Source organism: Canis aureus, chromosome 26 (genome assembly GCF_053574225.1).
Source record: "Canis aureus isolate CA01 chromosome 26, VMU_Caureus_v.1.0, whole genome shotgun sequence".
In the NCBI taxonomy this organism is placed as follows: Eukaryota; Metazoa; Chordata; class Mammalia; order Carnivora; family Canidae; genus Canis; species Canis aureus.
In genome coordinates this window covers 25,536,679-25,558,350 of record NC_135636.1, presented here as the reverse complement: position 1 = coordinate 25,558,350, position 21,672 = coordinate 25,536,679, and the positions used below count along the sequence as shown (strand labels likewise).

Sequence of the window (21,672 nt, the reverse complement as noted above, 5' to 3'; positions counted from 1 at the left end):
ACCGTAAGTCACTGTGTGGCAAGGCACTTGACTTCTCCGAGCCTCTGTTTCCACCTCTGTAAAATGGGTAATACTAGAACCCATTAGAATTCAGAGATGGTACGTGTAAACTAGCATGGAGGAAGCATACAGTCAGTGTCTGGTGTTCCCACCCTAGTCCCCCTAGTTGACTCTGTGTAGGACACACTTCAAACTTCCCATTTAGCCTGAGGGCAAGACCCTTACTTTCTCTTCCTCCATGTGACTTGCCCACTGGCACCCAGTGTAGGGCAGTGGGCACAATAAGGCCCTTAGTTTAGAGTTATCCAGTAACAGGATATGGATGACCCTCGGACAGAGATGATCACTCTCCCAGTATTTTACAGGGAAACTGAGGTCTAGAGAGGGGCAAGAATTTGCCCCAGCTCCACAATGACTCAGGCAAGGTGGGGCTGGATTCGGTCCCTGGCAGGCATTGGGGTGGGGAGTGATCTCTGATGTAGGTGCTGGGTGGGGCACTATCTAAGCACCCTCTCTCTTGCTCACTGTGGCTCTCTAGTCACACTGGACCCCTTGTAGTTCCTCATGATCACCTCAGGGCCATTGCACTTGCTGTTCCCCCTAGGGAATCTACTCTTCCTTGGCTGCCTCTTTCTCACTGTACTAGTCCTCAATAGAGGGCTTTCCTTGATCACTTGATGTTGGACCCTCTGTGATCTGTCTCCGCCTCCTGGTTGTTTTCTTTATTTGCAATATATTAATTTGTCAATTTAACTTTATAAATTAAAAAAAAAATTTGGTGTGGGCCAGCCTCTCCCTCTAGCCTGTTGAGTTCTGAGCACAGGACTATCTTGTTTGCTTCATCCCAATCACCGAGCTTGGCCTTGACCCAGGCAGATCCTCAACATCTACTTGCTGTGTGAATGAATGCATGTGTGCATTCACATGCATTCTGAATTCTAATGTTCCAGGCTGAATTCTAATGTTCCAGGCTTGGCTGTCCACCATCACATGGAATCCACATGATTTCCCTGTGCACTAGCTCCCAGTCTCCCCAATGTGCAGACGGGGAGAGTCTGAGAGTCTTCACGGGGTAGGGAAGGAATGTGTTGAGTGCTAAAGGCCATTGAACTTCGGTGACCTCAGGACACAGGAGAACCTCCACTGCGTGACCCTACATTAATCTAACACAAGAAAGTAACACGTTTATGCTGGACACGGCCTGGACAAACTCCATTCTCTGAAGCGCTGCCCCATCCAAAGATGCTGCTACAACGCTGTTAGCTTTCTGAAGCATCTTTAAATGGGAGAGGTGAAAGCTCTCACAGACACCAAGGGGGAGGGAAATCTGGAAAATGGGGTCAAATCCCCCCAGCCAGCAAGACAAACCATCCTGATGCTGCCTGTTCCCCTACTCCCTGCAAAGGGCCATCTTTTACCTCGGCTATGGTTTTGGGGTAGGCACAGTGAGCTCTTCCCCCAGTGTGGAAACTGCTTTTGCTGAGGACATGCAGAGATCTTAGGAACAATGTGATTAGGTGCCAGCGGTAAAGGCAGACAGGTCTTGGAGAGCTTTCCAGAAATTTCCTTCAATCCTTGAAATAAGTGGAGGGGACCCTACTCCAGTATTTTTGCAGTTGGTGCCAAATTGCCCCAGAGAGGCCGGGATGAGGGAGGCAGCATGTGTGCTGGAGGTGATGATTAGCTGTGCCACCTTAGATGAAACCCTTTCCCTCTCTGAGCTCTAATTTCTTCATCACTAAAATGGGGAGAAGGCTGGTCTAGTGTAGGGAGAGGTAACAAGGATTCTGCATAGGAACCTGCAGAGTCAGGTATCCCTGAAGATAGTTCCTATGAGTAGCGACCCGGAGAGATCCAGCCAGGGCCAAAGCCACCAGCCATGCCCCCACAAGGGCCTGTGCCGCCTGGAGTCCTGCTGCTGGTCTTGTCCATAGCTGCTGTGGGTTGGCATCATGGTCAGGGGACTTTTCGAAGCCAGCAGCTGCTCTGTCCTTAGTGCACAGATGGGAAACACAGGCTCAGAGAGGGCCAGGGACTCTGCTCCAGGGACACAGCCAGGACAGCGAACCAGAGTCTGGCATCCCTGGACAGGCCACAGCTGTATCCTTGATAGTTGGGGGCAACTTGGGGGTGAGCTGGAGCCTGGAGCCAGGACTTGGGGGTGGGGAGATGGGAAATAGGAGTCAGAGAGATGGAAGGAAGACAAGTGATCACCAGTCTGGAAATAGTGCCTGGGAACTGCTAGTCCACAGGACTTGGATGGGACTGACCCTACCCCTGTTCAAGGCATGATTGGGTGACCCAGGTCTGGTCATTCAGACTCACAGTAAAAAGGACAGAGATGGGCACAGGAGCACCAGTCTCAGCTGGAGAAATTCATGCCTTTGCTGAAATCACTGGGACAGGGGAACTCTGCTTAGCTGGGGGCACATGAGCCCAAGGCTGCTGGAGTCACCTGTCAGGAGAGAACCTGACTGAGAATAAAGCCGACGTGGATGCAGGGCTGAGAGGTGAAGAGGGACGTCACTTGAGCCCCTGGATCTAACTGTGCCTGAATCCACCCCTAGACTTCTGGGTATGTGAGTCAGTCCATTCCTTAGGGTAGAGTTTCTATCCCCTGTGCTGGAGAGTCCTGACATGGAGAAGGAAGGAAGGTAGGAATGAAGGATGAATATCTAAGAACAGGCATCAGAGGGTAACCCAGATCAGCTTCTCAGCCTTTTCTAGAAAACAAGTACAGACAGGATTTACGCTTTCATCCCACCCAGAGGAGTCTGTCCCTGGGGCTCACAGCTTCGCCTTCATCTCCTTTCCCCTAGCTGATAAACTCTGCAGTACAAACATAAATGCCATGGATTAAAAAATAAGTGCTCACCTTACCTGGGTCCAAAAGAAATGGGGCACATACTAGGGGTGGATTTCCTCCCTCCATTTCCCTCTTTGGGAACTAACCTTTATTAGGCATCTGTTCATGCCACGCCCCGTTACAAAGCTGACATACATGGTTTCATCGCCTCCTGCCATGGCGCAGCCAGGAGGGAGCGTCATCTCCACTACACAGACAAGGCAACTGAGGTCTTGAGAGGCTGAGCCAGTGGCCTCAAGTCCAGCAGCTGGAGCAGGTCTGCCCAATTCCAGAGCCTGGCTCACGGCACGACACGGTTGTTTTTTTTTTTCCAAAGAGCTCAGTCTTAATCCTCGCTGGCTTTGCTCAGGGGCCTGGCTGAGGTGGGACTCAAGGACAGCCACCCACCATCCATCCCAGCCCCATCCAGGAGAAAACCTCCTGAAGACAGAGGCACACCCTCGTGGAAGAGCAGGTTGGTCTCGGCTGGTCTGGGTGTTGGCTGAAGATGGCAGGACTGTGCTGGCCTCATCCGAACTGAGGAGGGTGACCGTGATGGGGTGGGCGGCAGAGCGGCCGTGGCCCCTCTCTGACCCTATCCTCCAAAAGAAGCTCGTGAGGAGCCCCTGGTCTCCCAGACCCAGGCAAAGGCTGGCTATGCCCCATGCTCCCACCTCCCTTGAACCCCCAGCTGACTGTTGGATCAGATGGGGAAAGAGGGCTAGGGTCCTGGCTTGGAGGCCGGAAGGATCTAGACTTGAAGATGGGCATCCTGCCCAAGGCAGAGTGGACAGATCCAGCAGTCCTTGAACTTGAGCCGACGTGAGCTAGGGTTACAGCGAGTGCTGAGAAGGTAGCCTCCAGGCGGAGATCTGGCTTTCCAGGGCCAGAAGGAACCTGGCAGGACCCCAGCCTGTAGCACAGATCATAAACTAGATCCTTCTTCAGGGATGGCATGTGTCTTCTTTAACCCAAAGCTTCTTCCAGTTGTTTTTAGAGGCTGTTTGAGACCATCACTGTGTCTCTTGAGTGCAGATGGGGGTGGGGAGATGGGGAGATGGGGCTCCTCCTTATCACACTTGACAGACATTTTCCAAGGGCATCTGCAGCTCCGAGAGATGCTCTGGGATAAAGAGGGCCTATTTTCAAATAAGGACACTTGGAGAAAGCTGCCTACTCTAACCCCTTCACAGGTGGTCAAAAAGCATATCACTATATTAAAGGCTCTGACAAGTCCTGTAGCTAAGAATGCCTGTTTATATGGATTTAACCACGTGTTTCCCTCCCTCACTTTTCAAGGGGAGCCTGATTTATTCTCTCTGGAATACATTCAAGGACATGCTAGGGGTAAAGAAATCCTTGTTAGATTTTCTGAAGCCCCCAAAGACTCGATCTGAGCTCCAGATGCTGAGGCCTCAGAGGGGTGGGCTGTTAATTCCCTATTTCTTTGAGGACCTAAATTGAGTATGTTCTCAGCTCATTCAGGTTATCATGACCCTCAAGCTGGCAGGGTAGCCATGCTGGAGACAGAGGGAAGAGGACAGAGGGATACTGTAGAGGCAGGACCCCCCCATTACCCTTATTTCACAACTTGAAGGGAACAGGGGGCAGCTGACCCCCTGTCTCCTGGGCAAGGAGTGCTAGCTCAGGGGACCCAGGGTATCCAGGACAACGCCCTGGCACTGTGTCCTATGTTTGGGTCCGGCTTGCCCAGGGGATACCAAGTCCCACCTCTTCCTATGGGTCCAGCCTCCAGGCGCAGCCACTTGTCAGATGCCCACGGGACGCACCATCATGCGAGTGGCCCGCAGCGAGTAGCTGGGGCCCTGGAAGTAGTGCCAGCGGATCCCGTTGAGTTTGCGCACGTGGTGGCGAGCTGGGTAGTAGATGCCGTTGAGATTTGAGAGGCCACAGGCATCAAACCACCATCCTGGTGCGGGGAGAGGAAGATGCTTGGGGAGGTGGGGGCCAGCCAGTGGGCTGAGGGCAGCCCCCTACCCCGGGGACAGTCAGGGCCGCTGCCTCCTCCGGGAGGCCAGCTCGCAGGAGATGGGGCGGAGTGGATGGGCATGGTCCTGGGAGTCTCCCTGCTCAGCCTGCAGCCTCTGCATCAGCCCCCTGAGGGCCCCCCGAGTCTATGGGTCTATGTCTCTGTGGGGTCTGTCTGGATCTCTCTGAAGTCTGATGTATCTGCTTCTGTTTTCTTGCCTTTCCTGGCCTGTCTCTCACATACTGTGTCCGTCTGTCTCTCTGTGGTCTGCATTTACCTCTCCATCTCTCCCTCTGCACTTCTGTCCCTATGGAGCTCTTTGTGTCCACTGTTCTGTGTCCCTCTCATCTGCATCTGTCCCTGTCTCTGTGTTGCAGGAGGTATCTCCTCCTATCTCTGTCTCCCCTACTCATCCCCATCTCCCTCTGTCCTCCCCCCAAGGAACACTACCTGAGCCCCTAGCCCAGATGTCCCCATCCTGGTCCCACTCGGTCTGGGGAACGGATTCTCAGGCCTGGGGTTGGGGCCCATCAGGCATTGCATCCCAGCCTCAGAGTTCCCCTAGCCCAGTCTCAGAGAAAGATCGGTGGTGCCTGTGTTAGGATGAGGGGAGATCCAGAGGGAACCTCAAGGACTCAGTGGGGGGAGGGATGGAGGGGGCACAGTCAGGTGCCCCAACCTGCACCCTCTTCCCAACAGCACCCAGCCGTAGGGGACCTGAGTGGGGAGGTAATGGGGGTGTTCAGCCAGGTGCACCTGTGGGCAAGCTTGGTTTCAGACCCCCACACCCACCTCCAGACAGCATCTGGGCACACTTGCAGAGGCAGTTGTCATTGTCTGCATCACGGGTGCTGAAGTTGGTGCCTTGCAGGACCAGGCTGCTCTGGCGCCCTGCTGAACCGCTGTACCCGCTCAGAGAAAGCCTGGAGGCCACCCGGAGGTGGTGATGGGAGTTGGGTCCAGAGTTAGGTTGCGGCTGGTTAAAGAATGGCCCCCCCCCCAAGAGGGCCCTAGGCTGGGGCTCTTTTTCAGTTGTTCTGAGAGAGGGTACTCCAGCCTAAGGTGCATAGGGTATCCTGCCCCTGGATTGCCCTCTCTGCCTGCTGCCTCCCAGGGACAGAGCACCCACTGTGTGCCAGGTCTCCCTCATCTCACTGAACCTGAGTCTTGGACAGGAGTGAGAAGGATCAAAATGAGAATACTAATAATGAGGACAATGGCTAACAGTTTTTTGAACACCTACTATGTGCTGGGCATTGTTCCAAGTGCTTTCTGTGGGTTAGCCCCTGTTCCTGGCATCCTCACAACACCTGATTATTTCCATCTTACAGGTGAAGATACAGAGATCCCTAGAGCCCAGGGAGGCTGCCCCAGGCCTCAGAATGAAAGAGAGTGAGATCCACAACCCAGCCCTGTGTGGCCTGCCTTGGGAGTTGTGTGCATTTTGCTTCCTAGCTGACTACTCTGCAACCCCAGCCTACCACCTCCAGGAAGCCTTCCCTGACTACACCAACCTACATGGATCTGTGCCCCAGGGCAACCGCAGCCCTGTGACTTGCACATCTGCAGCCAGCTGTGGGGAGGGTTTCTATTTCTCTGCCAGGCTATGAGATCCTGGTGGGCACAGCCAAACCTATACGGTAATTATGACCGTGAGCTCTGAGGATAGAATGCCTGGATTCGAATCCCAGCTCTGCCACTTGCCAGCTGCGTGACCTTGGGCGGATTGCTTCACTTGTCAGTTTCAGTTTCTCCTTTTATTAAAACAGTAATGGTAGTAATGTTAACAGTGATGAATTTGTTGGGTTATCATGTTCCGATGACCTCAGTGTGTGATGAGCCATAGCAGTGCGGGCACATGGTAAATGTTCAGCACATATAATGCTTTTTATCATTCGTCCCTTTGTTCCCCACTCTTGACACACAGCTACAGCTGGCACAGGCTTTTGCTCCTGATTGGAGAGGGTGTTGGGTGCTTGTAGCATTGGTAGCTGAGGTGGGGACCTGATTTGGAAAAAAGAAGGTCTTCTGGGTGGGGAAAAATGGACACCAGATGCGGCTGGGGCAGGGCCTGGGAGATGCCCCTGGGGGGATCAAGAGGGCATGTGGGGCCTGGGTTGTGGCCTGGCTCAGTCCCTGTACTTCCCACCATGGGCTCTGTCTGTCTGTAGTGAGGCAGGGGCATGGCTTCAGGGTCCAGGTGCCCTAACTGTAAAGCCCTAACTGTGCCCTTAAACATGTAATCCAGGGCTCCCTGTAAAAAGGCCCATCTGGCCAGGGGTTCCCAGGGATAGGGACAGGTAGATTGGCCCACTGGCTCACATAGTCCTGTCTTCTCTTTGTGGTCATTATAGGCTCCCCTTGAGGTATCAGTGATGGCAGTTCAAGGTCAGGCTTGGGGCTCAGACTGAGGTTCGGGATGACATTTAGGCTGAGGTGTGTGGAATCAGGGCTGGGCGAAGCTGAGCAGTCTCATGAGGTCATTCTAGCAGCACGGGCCTCCCTGCTGTCTCCAAGTCCTCACCTCAGGCTCTTCCTCTCCCCTGTGGGAGCCACAGTGAGGATCTTGTGACCTCTGGGGAATTCTCAAGTCAGAGACTAGAAAGCCCAATGTGGCCCATTGTTCAGATGCACTCTGTACATGTTCATGGCTCAAGCCTGGGGACCTCAGACACACAGTCTCTGGGTGTTCCTAAGTTAGACACACAAGGAGTAGCTTTCATGTGTCTGTGGATTGGTGGCTGGGGTCTGTGTGTCTATAATTGTGAGCATTTGGAAACAGTTCTTCATGCCTGTGTGTGTGTGCATGTTTGTTTTGAGTTTGTGCAGCAATGTCTATGGAGGCTCCGAGTGTGTGCTCTGGAATCTGAGTTTGGGTCTGGAATTACGTGTATTGGTACCTGTGAAGCACCTCTACATGTATGTCTGGGCATGTGCCTGTGCTGGTTTGTGCAACTATGTACTTGTGTGAGTCTATGCACTCTGTAGGCCCAAGCGTGCACCCCAGAGGTGTGGTGAGCCCCTCCGCATGTGCACATACCTCTGTGTAAATCTTGCACTCATAACCAGATATGGGTGTGTGGCCACCTCTGAGGGGTGTGCGCCTGGTGGCTGTGTGCCTGTGCCAGTTTCTTCCTGTGGACCACTTCCTCTTGTAGGCTAATGTGTATGCCTCGGCCAGGCTCTAGAAGACCCCATTATTGGGTCTGACACATAAGGGTGCCCCTCATGCCCATGGCGCCCAGGCCCCAGTGCTGACTGGGCTTTCCTGTGCGCATCTTCCCCATCTCACCGGCCAGCTGACTATGGGGTGGGGGTGCGCACAGGGGCCAACATCTGTTGTGTCACTCTCTCTTTGGCCCTTCTCTGGCAGTTTCCAGGCCTGTGTTTTCCAAGATCTTCACTCCCAGGCTCCCGAACTTTTACGGAACGAGGGGGGAGTTCTTCCTTATGATCTTGAAAGAGACTTGCTCAGGTTTGTGGTATCTGTGGCCTGCTGGATGAAACTCTCTGTCTGCCTTTTTCCAAAACATCCCCTCTGCTTGGGATGCCCTTCCCAAGGCATTCTCTCTTTGTCTGGAGGATGCCCACCCTTTATAGGCCTTACCTCCTCTAGGGAGTCCTCCCTGTTTGCACAAGCATTTCTATGCCCCTGCACTTTCCCCATAGGCAGCTGCTGTCTTCCCAGGAGTGTGGGATTGCCTGTGGACATGCTCACCCCAGACACAGAGGACACACTGGAGTGTGAACCAGGGACTGGAGAGAAGAATGGCCATGAACTCACACAGAGCAGGCCAGCCAGGTGTGTGAAGGGCTGCCTTGGGACAGCAATGGTAATATTATTTGCTGAGCATTTACTAAGTGCCATGCACTGTGTTAATGCTCTACATGCAGTATCTCATTTGAGCTTTATAACATGTTGAATAAGGTAGGTACATCTGGCGCACCCATTTTAGATGAGAAAGTGGAGGCACTTCTTCAGAGTCACTCAGGGAGATAGGGATGGAGTCAGGACTTAAGCCTTGGCTTTGGTAGCTTAATAGGAGTCAGCAGGGTGTTATGGTTACTCACTGGTCAGCTTGAGTAGTGGGGGCATCCAGCTTAGCCCCACTTAGCCCAGACCCAGGGTATGGTCATTCAGCTCTGAACCTTGCAGTCTAAGGACTATTATCAGATTGAGATGGGTTCCCCTAAGGAGGATGCCAGGACAACTTAGCTGGAGGATCCTGGGGGCATTTAATAAGAAGAAAGAAGGGTGGGACACATCATTGAAAAGCTCTCCAAGATGGAATTATACATAAAGTGTAGGAGGACAGAGAGCCACCAGAGATTCCTTTGGAGGAAGTGACCTCTCTCAGTGGAGGCATTCCAGCCTGGCTGGATGATGACTATGGCTGTGGAGGAGATTCCAACATCATAGTAAGATCCAGATGACACATGAGGTCCTTTTCAGACCTGTGAGTATGAATCTCTGATTCCAATTCTGTTCTGTTCAAAGACAGGACTCAGTCTTATCTCCAAGAACCTTGAGTTTCTCAGAGGCAACATCATGTAGTGGAAACACCCTGAGTTTTGGTAGCAGAGAGATCTGAATTCAAATCCAAATTCTACTTGTAACTTTGGGTAGGAGACTTAAGCTCTGTGCCTATTTTCACCTCACTAAAGCAGGTACAGCAATGCTTACTTCAGAGTGTTGTAGGAGGACTAAATGGAGTAGTATGCCTGGAACATAGTAGGTCAATAAATGTTCTTTCCTTTTCCTAAACAGAGCTAAGAATCAAGCCGAGGGAGGTGTGGGAGACCTTTATGTTATACTCATATGTAAGCCCATCCTGCAGTTAAGAAGCAGAGGTACAGAGAAACCAGAACCTTGACTTGCTCAAGTTTACAAAGCAAGCTTGAGCAGAGTCAGAATGAGCAGGTCCTCTGTTTCCCAGCCCGGGGAACTTTCCATATCACTCCACAGCGTGGGACAGGCTGGACTCCTCGCTCTGAGCCTCAGTAATATGATTGATTCCGGGTGACTGACCTTAGAAGGCCCTTTCCTGCTCCTGGGATGGCAGCATCAGTGACAGGCTCTCCACCCCGCCCAGTGGCTAGGACGTGCTGAGTGTTAACTAGCCGCCTCCAGATCCCGTGACGTGTGCCCAAATGGGGGACAGATGGTAGGAACTGGAGACGCCCAGGAACTGACCCTTGGTGCAGACTCTACAGCCACTGGCCCGGGACCCTAGCCCGCCCACCAGTCGGGCCCCAAGCCTACCTGTACAGCTGCCCCTCACTGCCCAGCTGGAAATGTTCATACTGGGCATAGGCCTCGTTGCCCTCCCAGTCTTGCAGCTCCACGCGCAGAGAGTAGGCTGCCTTGCTGGTGAGCTGATGCACCACCTCATTGCCTAGCCAGTGCTCCCCCGCCAGGTCGCCAAAGCCCTGCAGAGAGTGAAGGGCGGTGGTGGTGGTGGGGTTGTTCATGCTGCAATGGGAGGCTGCACCCCTGGCTGAGGAGCTGGGCTGGGCCAGGTTCCAGGGCCACTTAATCCAAAACCACTTTGCCTAATGGCCAAGTCCACAAAGTACAGTGTGGGTAGGCCTAGGCAGGGGAGTTCCCCACCCCATGGAGCAAAAAGACTAAGGTTTTTGTAAATGTAAAATTCTGTTAACAATAATTGGAATCACATTTCTGTGGAATTTAAGAACAAGCAAAATGAATTTGCGGTGATAGAAGTCAGAATAGCAACTACCTTTGGGAGAGTATTGACTAGGACACGCGGAGGCACAAGGGGGCACAAGGGGGACTTCTGTGCGGGCTCACAGCATTGTATATCTAGCTTTGAATGATGGTCACATGGGTAAATACATATGTAAAAATCCACTGAGTATCTTACGCTTAAGATTTGTGCACTTAGCTGCATGTAGGTCGAACCTCAATAAAAAAACTAAAGATTTTAATCAGCTGCATAAATTGCAGAGCAAATTTTGTTCAGTGACATGGCAGCTGCTGCAAGATTTCAGCAACACAGAAATGCAAGGCTAAGCACGTTAGGTGTCACCAGTGTCCCAGAGTGACGAGAAACCAATGCCCAGAGCAATGGTTCAGCACCAAGGACAGGGGCACACCTAAGCCCCACTCCCCATTTTAGTCCCGCGGTGCTGCTGATTGGCCTAATGATTAATCTTCAGTGCTCTTTGTATACTTCTGAGTATCCTATTTCTTCTTGCTATTCTTAATAATTATTTAAAACCTAACTGGCTCAAGAACACTCATATCTTAATTTGGTATTTATTTTTAAGTATTTATCAAATGAACAGTAAGCAGAAACAACTAATGAGATTGTTGCATTTCCACGATTCCTTTTCTATTTCTCTTGCTTGTAGAAACGTTAAGAGCTTTTAAGTCAGCTTGCCAAAAACCCTTTACTCAAAATTTAATTAAAAAATTGGAAGACAATCGGGCACTCTTCCTCATCTTGTAAAATGCATGGGGTCTTTGAGCCGACAATTCCACGTTAAAGAACCTCTCCCGCAGAAAAGGGAACCCTCTTACACTGTTGGTGGGAATGTGAACTGGTGCAGCCACTCTGGAAAACTGTGTGGAGGTTCCTCAAACAGTTAAAAAAAAAAGAATCTCTCCTGCAGATGTGATGATATTAATGTGTGCAAAGATAAGGGCATCATTTAAGCAATGCTCAGGGGTGGGCATGGGAGATTATTTTCTTCTGTTTCATTTTTGTATTTCTAAAAGAAATTCTTTTTTTTTTAAAGATTTTATTTATTTATGATAGTCACAGAGGGAGAAGCAGGCTCCATGCAGGGAGCCCGATGTGGGATTCGATCCCAGGTCTCCAAGATCGCACCCTGGGCCAAAGGCAGGCGCCAAACCGCTGCGCCACCCAGGGATCCCCTCTAAAAGAAATTCTTAAGCAATATGTATATATAATATTTTCACAAATAAAAAAATAAAGTTAAATTTTTATTCTTAGGATATATGTCAGAATTTGCAAAAAGAAGGTTCAACTTCAGGTGATGGAATCCCTGACAGTGAATGTGTACTGGGAAAACCTGTTTGAAGCTAGTTGGTTTTAGATGGGTTGATTTTTTTTTCTGGGAAAGATTGAGGGCAAATTAGTGCCCTGCCTACAACCCACCTGCCCCAGGTTTCAGGGCTTAAAAGCCCCTTCCCAAGGCAGCAGTGTTACCTGTTTGTAATCTCTCCAGTTCCGCTGGAAATTCACGCTGCCATTCTCACGGCGCTGGATGAGAGTCCACCCACCTCCATTGGCCTCCATGTCACAGAATACCTGAAAGGAATTGCGTTGTGGTGGTGGAGGGGAGGGAGTTGGAAGACCCTGAAAAGGCCAGAAGTAGGTCTGGGCCAGCCCAATTTTGATTTGGCTGACAATCTCACAGAGCAACAAGTGAGCCTGGTGGTTGAGGGCATAAGAAATATCCAGGTTCAAATTTCCCAGTTCTGTCATCAGTTTTCTAAAGTGCGAGCAAGTGATACCCGCACAGAGCCTTCCTTTCCTCATTTGTAAAATGCAAGTGTTAAAACCTTACCCCTTTGTGCCTCAGTTTCTCCTCTGCAAATTGGCTTGGTGTGAGACTTACGTAAGATGAGTCATCTAAATAACAGAGCCTGGGCATACTGAGAATTAAGTAAATGGAGGCTTTTTCTCTCACTATTATTTTGAGGTTGTGGTAAGGATTAAATGCCAAGAGGCAGGACACACTTGACACACAGTGTGGACTCAGGACATGTTATTACATTCAGTGGACAAATGTTTTCTGAGCACCTGCTATCTACCAAGGCATGGGGGATGCTGCTATGGATAAGACAGAAAGAGTCTTTCTCTCAAAAAGCTCACCATCCATCATAATCTCTTCTTTCAGCCTAATCTTTGTCACATATTATTTTTCCAGCCAGTTCAGTACATGTTCCATGTTCAGTGAGGACACACTTGGTCCCTGGTCCCATACTAGATGACAGAGACAAATCAGAGATAAATCAACCCTCAGAGCTGGCTTGGTCTGGAGGAGGCTATGATAGGGCAAACAGACTATTGATTATGAACATTTGGGCAGCTACACAGAGAGCCCCAGAGAAGGAGTCACTGGGCAACCCTAGAAGGTTTCTCAGAGGAGGCAACATTAGGACAGGGCCTTGGATGATGATGTGCCTGACAGGCAGACAAGTGGAATGGCACCTCCAGTGGAGGGTGTAGCTCTGACAAGGCAAAGGCCTACTCAGGGAGAGAAGAGAGTGGCTTCTGTTGTGGAAGTAGCAGAGGGTGTGGGAAGGGAAACTAAGGTCTAGCGAGGAGAAGGAACTTGCTCAAGGCAAGTAAGACCAAAGTAAAGCTGAGGTGTGAGCCTAGATCTTTGGCCTCCCAGAATTCCACCGTAGCTGAATTTACTTAATTTCATGTAGAATATTTACTTAAAAAGTCGTGTCCTTTTAAAAAAAAGAAAACTTAAATACTTAGACTAAATGTATTTTAAAAGGAAATCTTACCAGTACATGTTCCATGTTCAGTGAGGGAAAACTAAGGTCTAGCGAGGAGAAGGAACTTGCTCAAGGCAAGTAAGACCAAAGTAAAGCTGAGGTGTGAGCCTAGATCTTTGGCCTCCCAGAATTCCACCGTAGCTGAATTTACTTAATTTCATGTAGAATATTTACTTAAAAAGTCGTGTCCTTTTAAAAAAAAGAAAACTTAAATACTTAGACTAAATGTATTTTAAAAGGAAATCTTACCAGTACCATAAATTGAAAACTGGTAACACTTGCTTTTATGCAGATAATTATAAAAATAAATATAAGAAAAACGTGAAACTCTAGCTAGAAATCAAGGGCCTGATCTCTGTGTCAAAAGATGTGTTGAGCAGGTGTGCATGAAGCGTTAAGGAGAGTCTGCAAACTGTGTATTCAACTGAGATTCAACAACTGAGATGTGTATTCATAGGAATTCAAAGGAAATCGAACAGGGAATTAGGAAATGTGAAGACTGACTGGTTGTTCCCCATATTCTTTCACTTTTGGGCCTGGCCCCCATACCTTCCCTTCTGATAGAATGCTTTCCACTGACCCCTCATCCATCCAATAACTGGACCTCAAAGCTGAGAGCAACCTAGGAAACACTCACTGGAGATGGTAGGGTCTATATCAGCCCTGGTCCCTAATTTCCCACATGGAGCAGAGCCCCCACACCTGCCTTCAACCAGACTATATGTAAAGTAGAAATACATTTCTTTGTGTTAAGCCCCTGGATTCTCAGGGTTGATTTGCTGTATCAACTAGCATTACCTTAAGCAACATGTAACTATTTTCTGCTCGTCCAACTGCAAGCATCTCTGGAGAAGGTGCAGAAGAAGGATGCGCTTGCACCTCTGGGAACTTCTGCTTTATCCCCATATTCTGACCTCTGACTGATGGGGGCTCTGGAAGGTAGGGTCGTCCCACCTTCTCTGGTATCTCAGATGCTGAACAAGGCCAAAAGCCGATGCGGGGGTGGGGGGGTGGCCTGCCAGGGACACCCTTGGCTCAGCACCCTCTGATAGCCTCAGCCCCCAGGGAGTCCCCTAACCTTCCTGGGCTCCGTCATATTGGCCACATGGATGGTGTAGATGCCACTGGCATTGGCCCCAAAGCGCTGGATCTCTGCACAATCCTGGAACAGCTGCTCAGCTGCCCTCACAGAGGCTGCAAAGGGACAAAGCAAAAGCAATCAGAGGTAAGCTAAGGAGGGAAGGTGCCAGGTGGGCACTACTTTCTGCCAGGTTCCTGGATGGGAGGTGTTGGAGACAGGGAGAGGTATCAAACCTGGGAAAGTTACCTGGAAGAGGTGACCGTGAGCTGGGATCTGGATAAGGAGCAGGAGTCACCTAAGACAGGGGGAAAATGTTCCAAGCAGAGGGAATAGCATGTGTAAGGGCCGTAAGGTGGGGAACAGTCTTGGTGTTTGCAGGGGACGGTGCAGTGAAGGGAAGTGGTGGAAGCCAGGGAGGAGAAACTACCCTCTACCCATGAGAACAGAGCTGAGGCCAGAGAGAGCTCTGGCTGGCCCATAAACTTGACAGGAGTAGGGCAAGGATGGCACAGGCAGGGTCATGAAGGAGAAAGAGATGAGGCCGTTTGAAGAAGGGCCAGATCAGCCTTGAATGCCAGGATGAGGAGCCTGGACTGTGCGGAAGAAGAGCACTCTGGCCAGGGTGTGGAACAGGGACTGAAGGGGATGAGATTCAAAGCAGAGAGGCCACGGACAAGGCTGCTAGAATCTTCCAGGCGAGGTCATTAAGGTCTGAACTCCAAGGAAGTACTTCCCCCTTTCATAGACCAAGAAACCAAAGTCCAAGAGTAAGGTAACTGGTTCAGGGCACACAGCTGGGGGCATGGGCAGAGCCTTCCCTCACTCTAGGTCTTATGAAGGAGTCCTTGGATAGGAGGCATAACTTCAAATGCCTTGGTGACAGTGGGGCAGGGTAACAGGGTGTTTGGGCAAAGGGTCCCTGAGGCGAGGTGCCTAATTCAACCTCCTACCCAGACTGGTGAGCAGACACTAGGTCACAGCTGGAGACTGGGTTAGCAGGGAGTGTGTGGGGAGAGGCCTTGGGCCTGGGCCTGCATCTGGGGCTAAGCTACAGTACACCCACACATGGGACTAATTTTGGCAGCTTCACTGCCAAGGTCATGCACAAGCCAGTGATGGATTCGGGTCACTTCATATCTCATGGTTTGGAAGGTATCCACTTCTCCCTGTAGCTTCCTTGGGGCCTCAAATACCTTAACCCAGCAGGGCTTGCCTGACTTAGACAGAGCCCTGGTGCCATCCACTGGCCCCAAATCACTGCCAGCCGTAGTGCCTGGAACCCATCACTGTTGCTTGACTTTGTGTTACCTAAAGCCTTCCCAGCCTCCTGCTGTGGTTGATCCAGGAATAGAAGCCCCTTCCTCACCCAGCTATTCTCCACTGCCTGGTTCCAACTGAGCTTCCTAAAACATAGTCCCACTAGGTGCAAAATCCTCCTGTGGCTCCTGACTATCCTCCAGTTAATGTTCTCTCTCCTCAGCACAGCCTTTTAGGCCTTCTGTGGCCTGGAAATTTCAAGAACACTGCAAGCATGTAGTGGTATCAAGTAGGCACTCAAAAACATACATTTCCTCCTTCTTCCCTTAGAGACCCAGTGATGGGCAGGTGGGCATTTTTGCAAGACTATGCTGTTCACCGCTGTATCTCCAGTACCTGGCACTGGACCTGGCACACAGTGGGTTTTGCTGACCGAGTGACTGAAGCTGAAATCAGCCATGCCTTGGCCACTCCAAGTGGGCCCCATCAGAAGGAGTCAGTGAACGCTGGGGAGCAGACCCAGGAATTTTTCTGCCTTCTCAGAACCTAGAGCCAGAGATGCCTCCTAACTTCTGTTCGGCCCTCCTGGGCTTAGGGACAAGGGCGACAGGATGAGAGAAGTCCTTGGGGAGCAGCAAGTTCAACCTCTGTATTCTATAGATAGGGAAACTGAGGCCAAGAGAGGGACGGGGACATGCTCAAGGTCACTCATGGAGTCTTGGGGTAGAGTCTGGATTGGCTTGGCTTCTCCTGGGACTCTGGTCCTCACCATATTTGTTTCACAGGTAAGGTACTTGGAGAGGGGCCCGGCCTTTCCCGAGTGGTTTCTGGGTCAAGCGAGCCAGGAGGGTAAACAGGGTCTTCCTCCGCTCCCCTCCCGTCCCCTCCCGTCCCGTCCCGTCCCGTCCCCTCCCCTCCTCCCGCACCGCTCTGGGCGCCCGGCTCGCTCACCCGGGCCCTGTGCCACGACGCGCACCAGGCGCTGCACGGACTCCAGCAGCTGGCGCTGCTGGCGCTGCAGGAGGCTGGAGTTGCTGCTGGCGGCGCGCAGGCTGCGCTCGAGGCCGGCGAGGGCGCCGCTCTGGCGGCCCAGCAGACGCCGCAGCCGCTCCTTCTCGCCGCGGAGAGAAGCCAGCTCCGCCTGCTGCTGCGTCTCCAGGGCCTGCACCCGCGTCTCCAGCGCGCTGCGGGACGGGGGCGCACGAGCGTCAGCCCGCTGTCCCCACCGCGCTGCCACACTCGCGCGCTTGCCCCTGGGGGCCCCGGGGAGGCGCTCTGCAGGACAGATCCGCACCGAGGCCCGGGGAGGTAGAGCGTCCTGTCCCGGGTTACACAGTCGGGGGTGGGGGATCCGGGGTGGGGCGTGCCCACTGATGGCAGAGAGTGAGGAGGGGAGAAAAGAGAGAACCGGCCCGGGAAGAAGATGGACCGCAGCCCATAGAAGAAAGAGATGCGCGTGGGAGGATATGCCAGCAACCAGGACCTTGTTACCAAATCCCCACTATGCCTGCCCTCTGACCTAGCAGTCGGTTCTCAGGAGATAACCCCCAGGGAGCAGGGGCGAGAGTGAATGCCAAACAGTCAGAGCTGGCGGAGTCTGTTCTCTTTCCGTGTCCCTGGAAATGTTCTGGAGCTGCGAAGAGGAGGGAGGCCTAGCGCATCCGCACGGAATTGGAAAGACGCCCAGGACGTGGGGTGAACTGTGCTGGCACATCGGTGCCTCTAGGCCAGTCCCACATGTGGGAAGAGAGAGAGAGAGAGAGAGAGAGAGAGAGAGAGAGAGAAAGGGCATTCATGTAAATGGAGAGGGAAACCAGTGAACTGATACGAAAAGGCATGGAAAGACGTGTGGAAGGACACTGATGGCTGCGCTTGTAGAGAAGTGAAAGGCAGTTCGCTGAGTGCTGTGTTCCTGGCGGAGTGGTCCGGGGGAGGGAGGAGGAATATGGGGGGGAGGGAGGAAGATGCAGGTGGCTGGACGGAACCCACTTTCCCCTTCGTTTTATACAGGTCTCTGTTGTCTGGTGATACAATAAACATGGAGCATATTTGTCATGAGTTTTAAAAATAGAGTTTTAGAAAAAGAAAAATCTTTTTAACTTTTGACATTTTATCCTGCAGATTTGCCCCGTGTGTGTGCAACGAGATACAGAGCCACTATTAGGGGTTTCGATTGAACAGGAGTAAAAGACAGGAAACAACCTTAATAACCATCAATTGGGGACTGAGGATGTAAGTGTGGGCACAGCCATTGGGTGGAACATGATGCAGTTAGAGTGTGTCCTGCAATTATAGAACAGTTTCCAGGATACTTGGAAAAAAAGAGGTGCAGGAGCGTGGTATACTCCATTTGGGTTCAAGAAGGGGGGAAAAAAGACCATATATACATACTTGTTTAGATATTCAGCAGAAACCCTCAAATGTCAGCTAATAGAATGTCTGCTATGGGATAGGAATTTTTTCGCTTCTGTAACCCCCGTGTTTAGAACAGTGTCTGACATGTGGTTAGAGCTCAAAAACGATGTTGGTTGAATGAATGGAAGAGCATAAGAAACTTGGAAAAGCGGTGGGTGGCTGACAGATAGGATAGGAGGGAGACATTCTCCTATCTATGAGGTTATGCCAAACCATTCTCTAGGCTGGAACAACAAGTCTAGCCAGGGCAGAAGGAATTTCCCCTGAACCCCAAATTACACCGTAAGAAGAAAAAAATTGGGAATCACTCGGATTCTAGAATTTTAGCTATCTCCATGGGCCAAGAGCTTATTGATGACATCCTTCATCTTCACTGACTTCTAGGTACCCAGTGCCACTTCAGACCTCAGTCCTTGCCCTCCTCCACCTTGGGGTGAGGGCATAAGAATAAGAAGATGGACAAACTATCATTAGCTGCACGCAGATGAGAGGGAGCTGGGTGGACCTGGAGGCCTTATCCTGACCCAGCACGTGAGGAACAATAACATCTCCCTTCGTACACAGGCCCGTGGCCGCTGCAGTGTGTGGGTTTGGCCTCCTCCAGCACCCTGACCTCGACAGTTTTTCTCCACTCAGCTCGAAACCAAGATGAAATCAGCCTCAGATGGCCATTTCTCTGCCTTATCTGGACCCCATGACTCTTTTATTCTTTGTAATTTGAAGGGTGTTCCCCTCAAGTGTATTTGTTTATAAATGCCGAGACTCTCTGCCAGTACAGACGAGGAGCTGGCAGTGTGGTTGCTTCTGGGAAAGGGAATCAGTGGATAAGATTGGATTTACTTATTGGCAAATAAGTAAATCAAATAAAAATTTACAGGGTGAATTGTACAGTATGTAAACTGTAGCTCAATAAAGCTGTTAAAAATTTATAAAATGAAGAAAGAAAGGAAGGAAGAAGGAAAGAGAGAAAAAGAGAGAACAGAGAAAGAATCAGTGTGTCCTGAGCCTCAGGAAAATATCCATCTCCTATCTCCGCCCAGGGGTGCCTGCCTGGCCCCCAGCCCACCCCAGCCCTGGCTCTCGTGCCCACTCTAGGTCCTGCCCCACTTGGGTCCCAGGCTGGCCCTCACCCCCAGCCCCGGCCGGGTGCCGGGGTCCTGGTGCCCACCTGTTGCGGCCCTGCAGCCTGTGGAGCTCATGGCCCTGCAGTAGTAGCTGTTTCTCTAGCTTGTTGGTGGACAGTGAGGTCTCCAGCAGCTGGATCTCCATTCGGGATGTCTGGTTCAGGACCTGTTCCCGCAAACAGGGAGAGGAAGGGGCCGACGCAGGCCATGCAGAAGCCCCACTCGGCAGCCGCCCACCTGTCCAGGGGCTCTGGCATTCCAGCAGCGTGCTGACCTACTGCCATCCTCCCAGCAGTTAGTTCCTATAGTCGTTCATTTGTTTACTCGTTCCTTTATTCACTCATTCACTCACAGGCCTGAACTGAGTTTATGATCTTCCTCTTGAATTTACTCTTCCCCATCACTGCACACAACAGTGCAGTCCATTTCTCCTGCTACTCACATCCCGGGAGGAGTCCCCCTAACCACCCATGTCCCACCCCAATCCAATCTACCAGCAAGTCCTGTCAGATCCAGCCTCCAAATGGACACCTGACCACTCTCCCTCCCTCCAGGGCCCCCTCTCTGGTCATGGCCTCTGTCATCTCTTGCCCTGTGTCCTGTGCCACCCTCCTCACAGGGCGCTCTCTCTCCACCCTGATCCCCTACAGTCCTTCCTCTGCTGAGCAGCCCAAGGCAGCCTTCTAAAATGTAGCGCATCTGCTCAGAATCTTCTTGTGGCTCCAACTGCATGCAGTGGAAAGGTCCCAGTCCTCCCCATGACCTGCAGCACCCTGTGATGTCACCTGCCCTCACTGCCTCTGTGAACCCTTGCCCACCCCTCTTCCCTGGTCGCTCCAGCTACACTGACCTCCTGGGTGTTCCTGGTGCTTGATGGCACAGTCCTGCCGCTGGGCCTTTGCACATGCGGCTCTCCCTGTCCAGAAGGCCATCCTGGTGAGCCTGGCTCCAATTCTACCTTCCCCGCAGCGCCTTCCTGGTCTCCCTGTCTAAACTTGCAAGCCACCCCTTCTCCGCTCCTAGCACACATTCCCTCCCTCCGGCCCCTGAGACTCCCACCCTCTCACAGATGCAGGTTATTTATCCTATTCAGTCTCCTGGTGGTCATCAGAAAGGAAGATGCTCAAGGGTGGGCAGGCCTGTTTCATTTACTGCTCTGAGCTAGAACCGGGCACCTCCCACAGTGCCTGGCACCTAGTAGGGCTCCAAGAGACACGTGCCTATTTGTCATTCAATCTTTTCGTCCGTTCATTTACTCACCCTGCTGCTTATACATTTGTTTCCTCCCTCCCCTTCTGTGCTCCCACGGCTCCCCGTCTCTGAGCTGCGGGCCCCCTGAGGCTGATTGACTTCTTCATTACCTATCTTTCCTCAGAGCACTGGATCTGTGCTCCTATCCCCCCTCTAATCCCAGTGCCCAGCACAGATCTGGAGTCCCTGGAGTCACAGATGTAGAAGAACCAAACCCAGTGTGCACCGCCCAGGGCTCATAGCTGGGGGGTCAGAGTATTTTGTCATGGGGTCATCAGGGAGGGGCCCCAGGGTGCTACAGTCCCAGATGTAGCCCAGACTTTACCCAGGGACAGAGGTTAAGGCAAGATGATCTGGGCTGCAAGCCAGCTGGCCGGCCACAGGTCCCCCCATCCCCCTGCCCCTGTGCCACCTGCTCGCTCTCCGTACCTGAGCCTCCACGTCAGTCAGCTTGCGGGTCTGGGCGGTGGTCTGGTTCAAGAGGCTCGTGCCTAGCTCCAACATGGTGGCCGTCTGGTTCTGGACCATGTGCTGTTGGACCTGTGCCAGCTCTGACCTCAAGTTCATCTGGATGTACCTTTCTAGCTGTGGGGAGACCATGGGCTGGGGTCATGGGTAGAGCCTGGAGGAAGACTTCCTCCATGACCTGGCCTTCTGCTCCCACTCCAATTTCTTCTCTCAGTCCTCTCCTGCACTCTGCTCCAGATGCATTGGCCTCCGTGACATCCTTCCAACATGGCAAGCATACAGCTACCTCAGGGCCTCTGCACATGCTATTCCCTCTTCCTGGAAACCCCCGCCATCCCTCCCTCCCTCATGTCATTTCAGGTCTCTTTCTACCACTTATCACTCTCTAACTTTGTATTACATATTTATTGTCTATTGTCCATTTTACCATTGGAATGTCCGTTTTGTGAAGCCAGAGACTAGGTCTTACCTCTGTGTCTAGCGCAATGCCTAGTGCCCAGTGGGTACTCAGTAAATATGTGTTCAATGAATTGATGGAAAAGGGGGAACTGCAAGGGTCAGAGAATAGCCCCCAATGTCATGCCCATTACAAAAGTTTGCAGGTCTATCCAGCAAGCTGGACTTTCTATTTTCTGGCTTCTTCCATCTGCCAAACGGGCTGAACCGGACAGTCTCCAAGGGTTCTTTCAGTTCAGATGTCCTGGGGTCCCACGAGCTAACATTCATGTCTTTGACAGG

The 21,672-nt window shown here is 51.7% G+C and overlaps 1 protein-coding gene across 6 annotated transcripts in view; it reads right to left on the bottom strand.

Moving 5' to 3' along the window:
* ANGPT4 (angiopoietin 4) overlaps positions 1–21,672 on the bottom strand; it is a 59,714-nt gene that overhangs the window by 14,214 nt on the left and 23,828 nt on the right. For 2 of the 6 annotated variants that reach the window (XM_077872561.1, XM_077872560.1), the window contains exons 2-9: positions 20,896–21,051; positions 19,260–19,381; positions 16,628–16,860; positions 14,417–14,532; positions 12,032–12,133; positions 10,099–10,265; positions 5,628–5,758; positions 4,577–4,775 (exon numbers count right to left, since the gene is read on the bottom strand). In XM_077872561.1, coding sequence (XP_077728687.1) covers positions 4,615–4,775; positions 5,628–5,758; positions 10,099–10,265; positions 12,032–12,133; positions 14,417–14,532; positions 16,628–16,860; positions 19,260–19,381; positions 20,896–21,051 — 1,188 coding nt within the window. In that variant the 3' untranslated portion in view covers positions 4,577–4,614. Of the gene's footprint in view, positions 1–2,914; positions 4,776–5,627; positions 5,759–10,098; positions 10,266–12,031; positions 12,134–14,416; positions 14,533–16,627; positions 16,861–19,259; positions 19,382–20,895; positions 21,052–21,672 lie in introns of those variants that run through there. The other 4 variants (XM_077872559.1, XM_077872557.1, XM_077872556.1 and 1 more) reach the window with 4 other exon arrangements.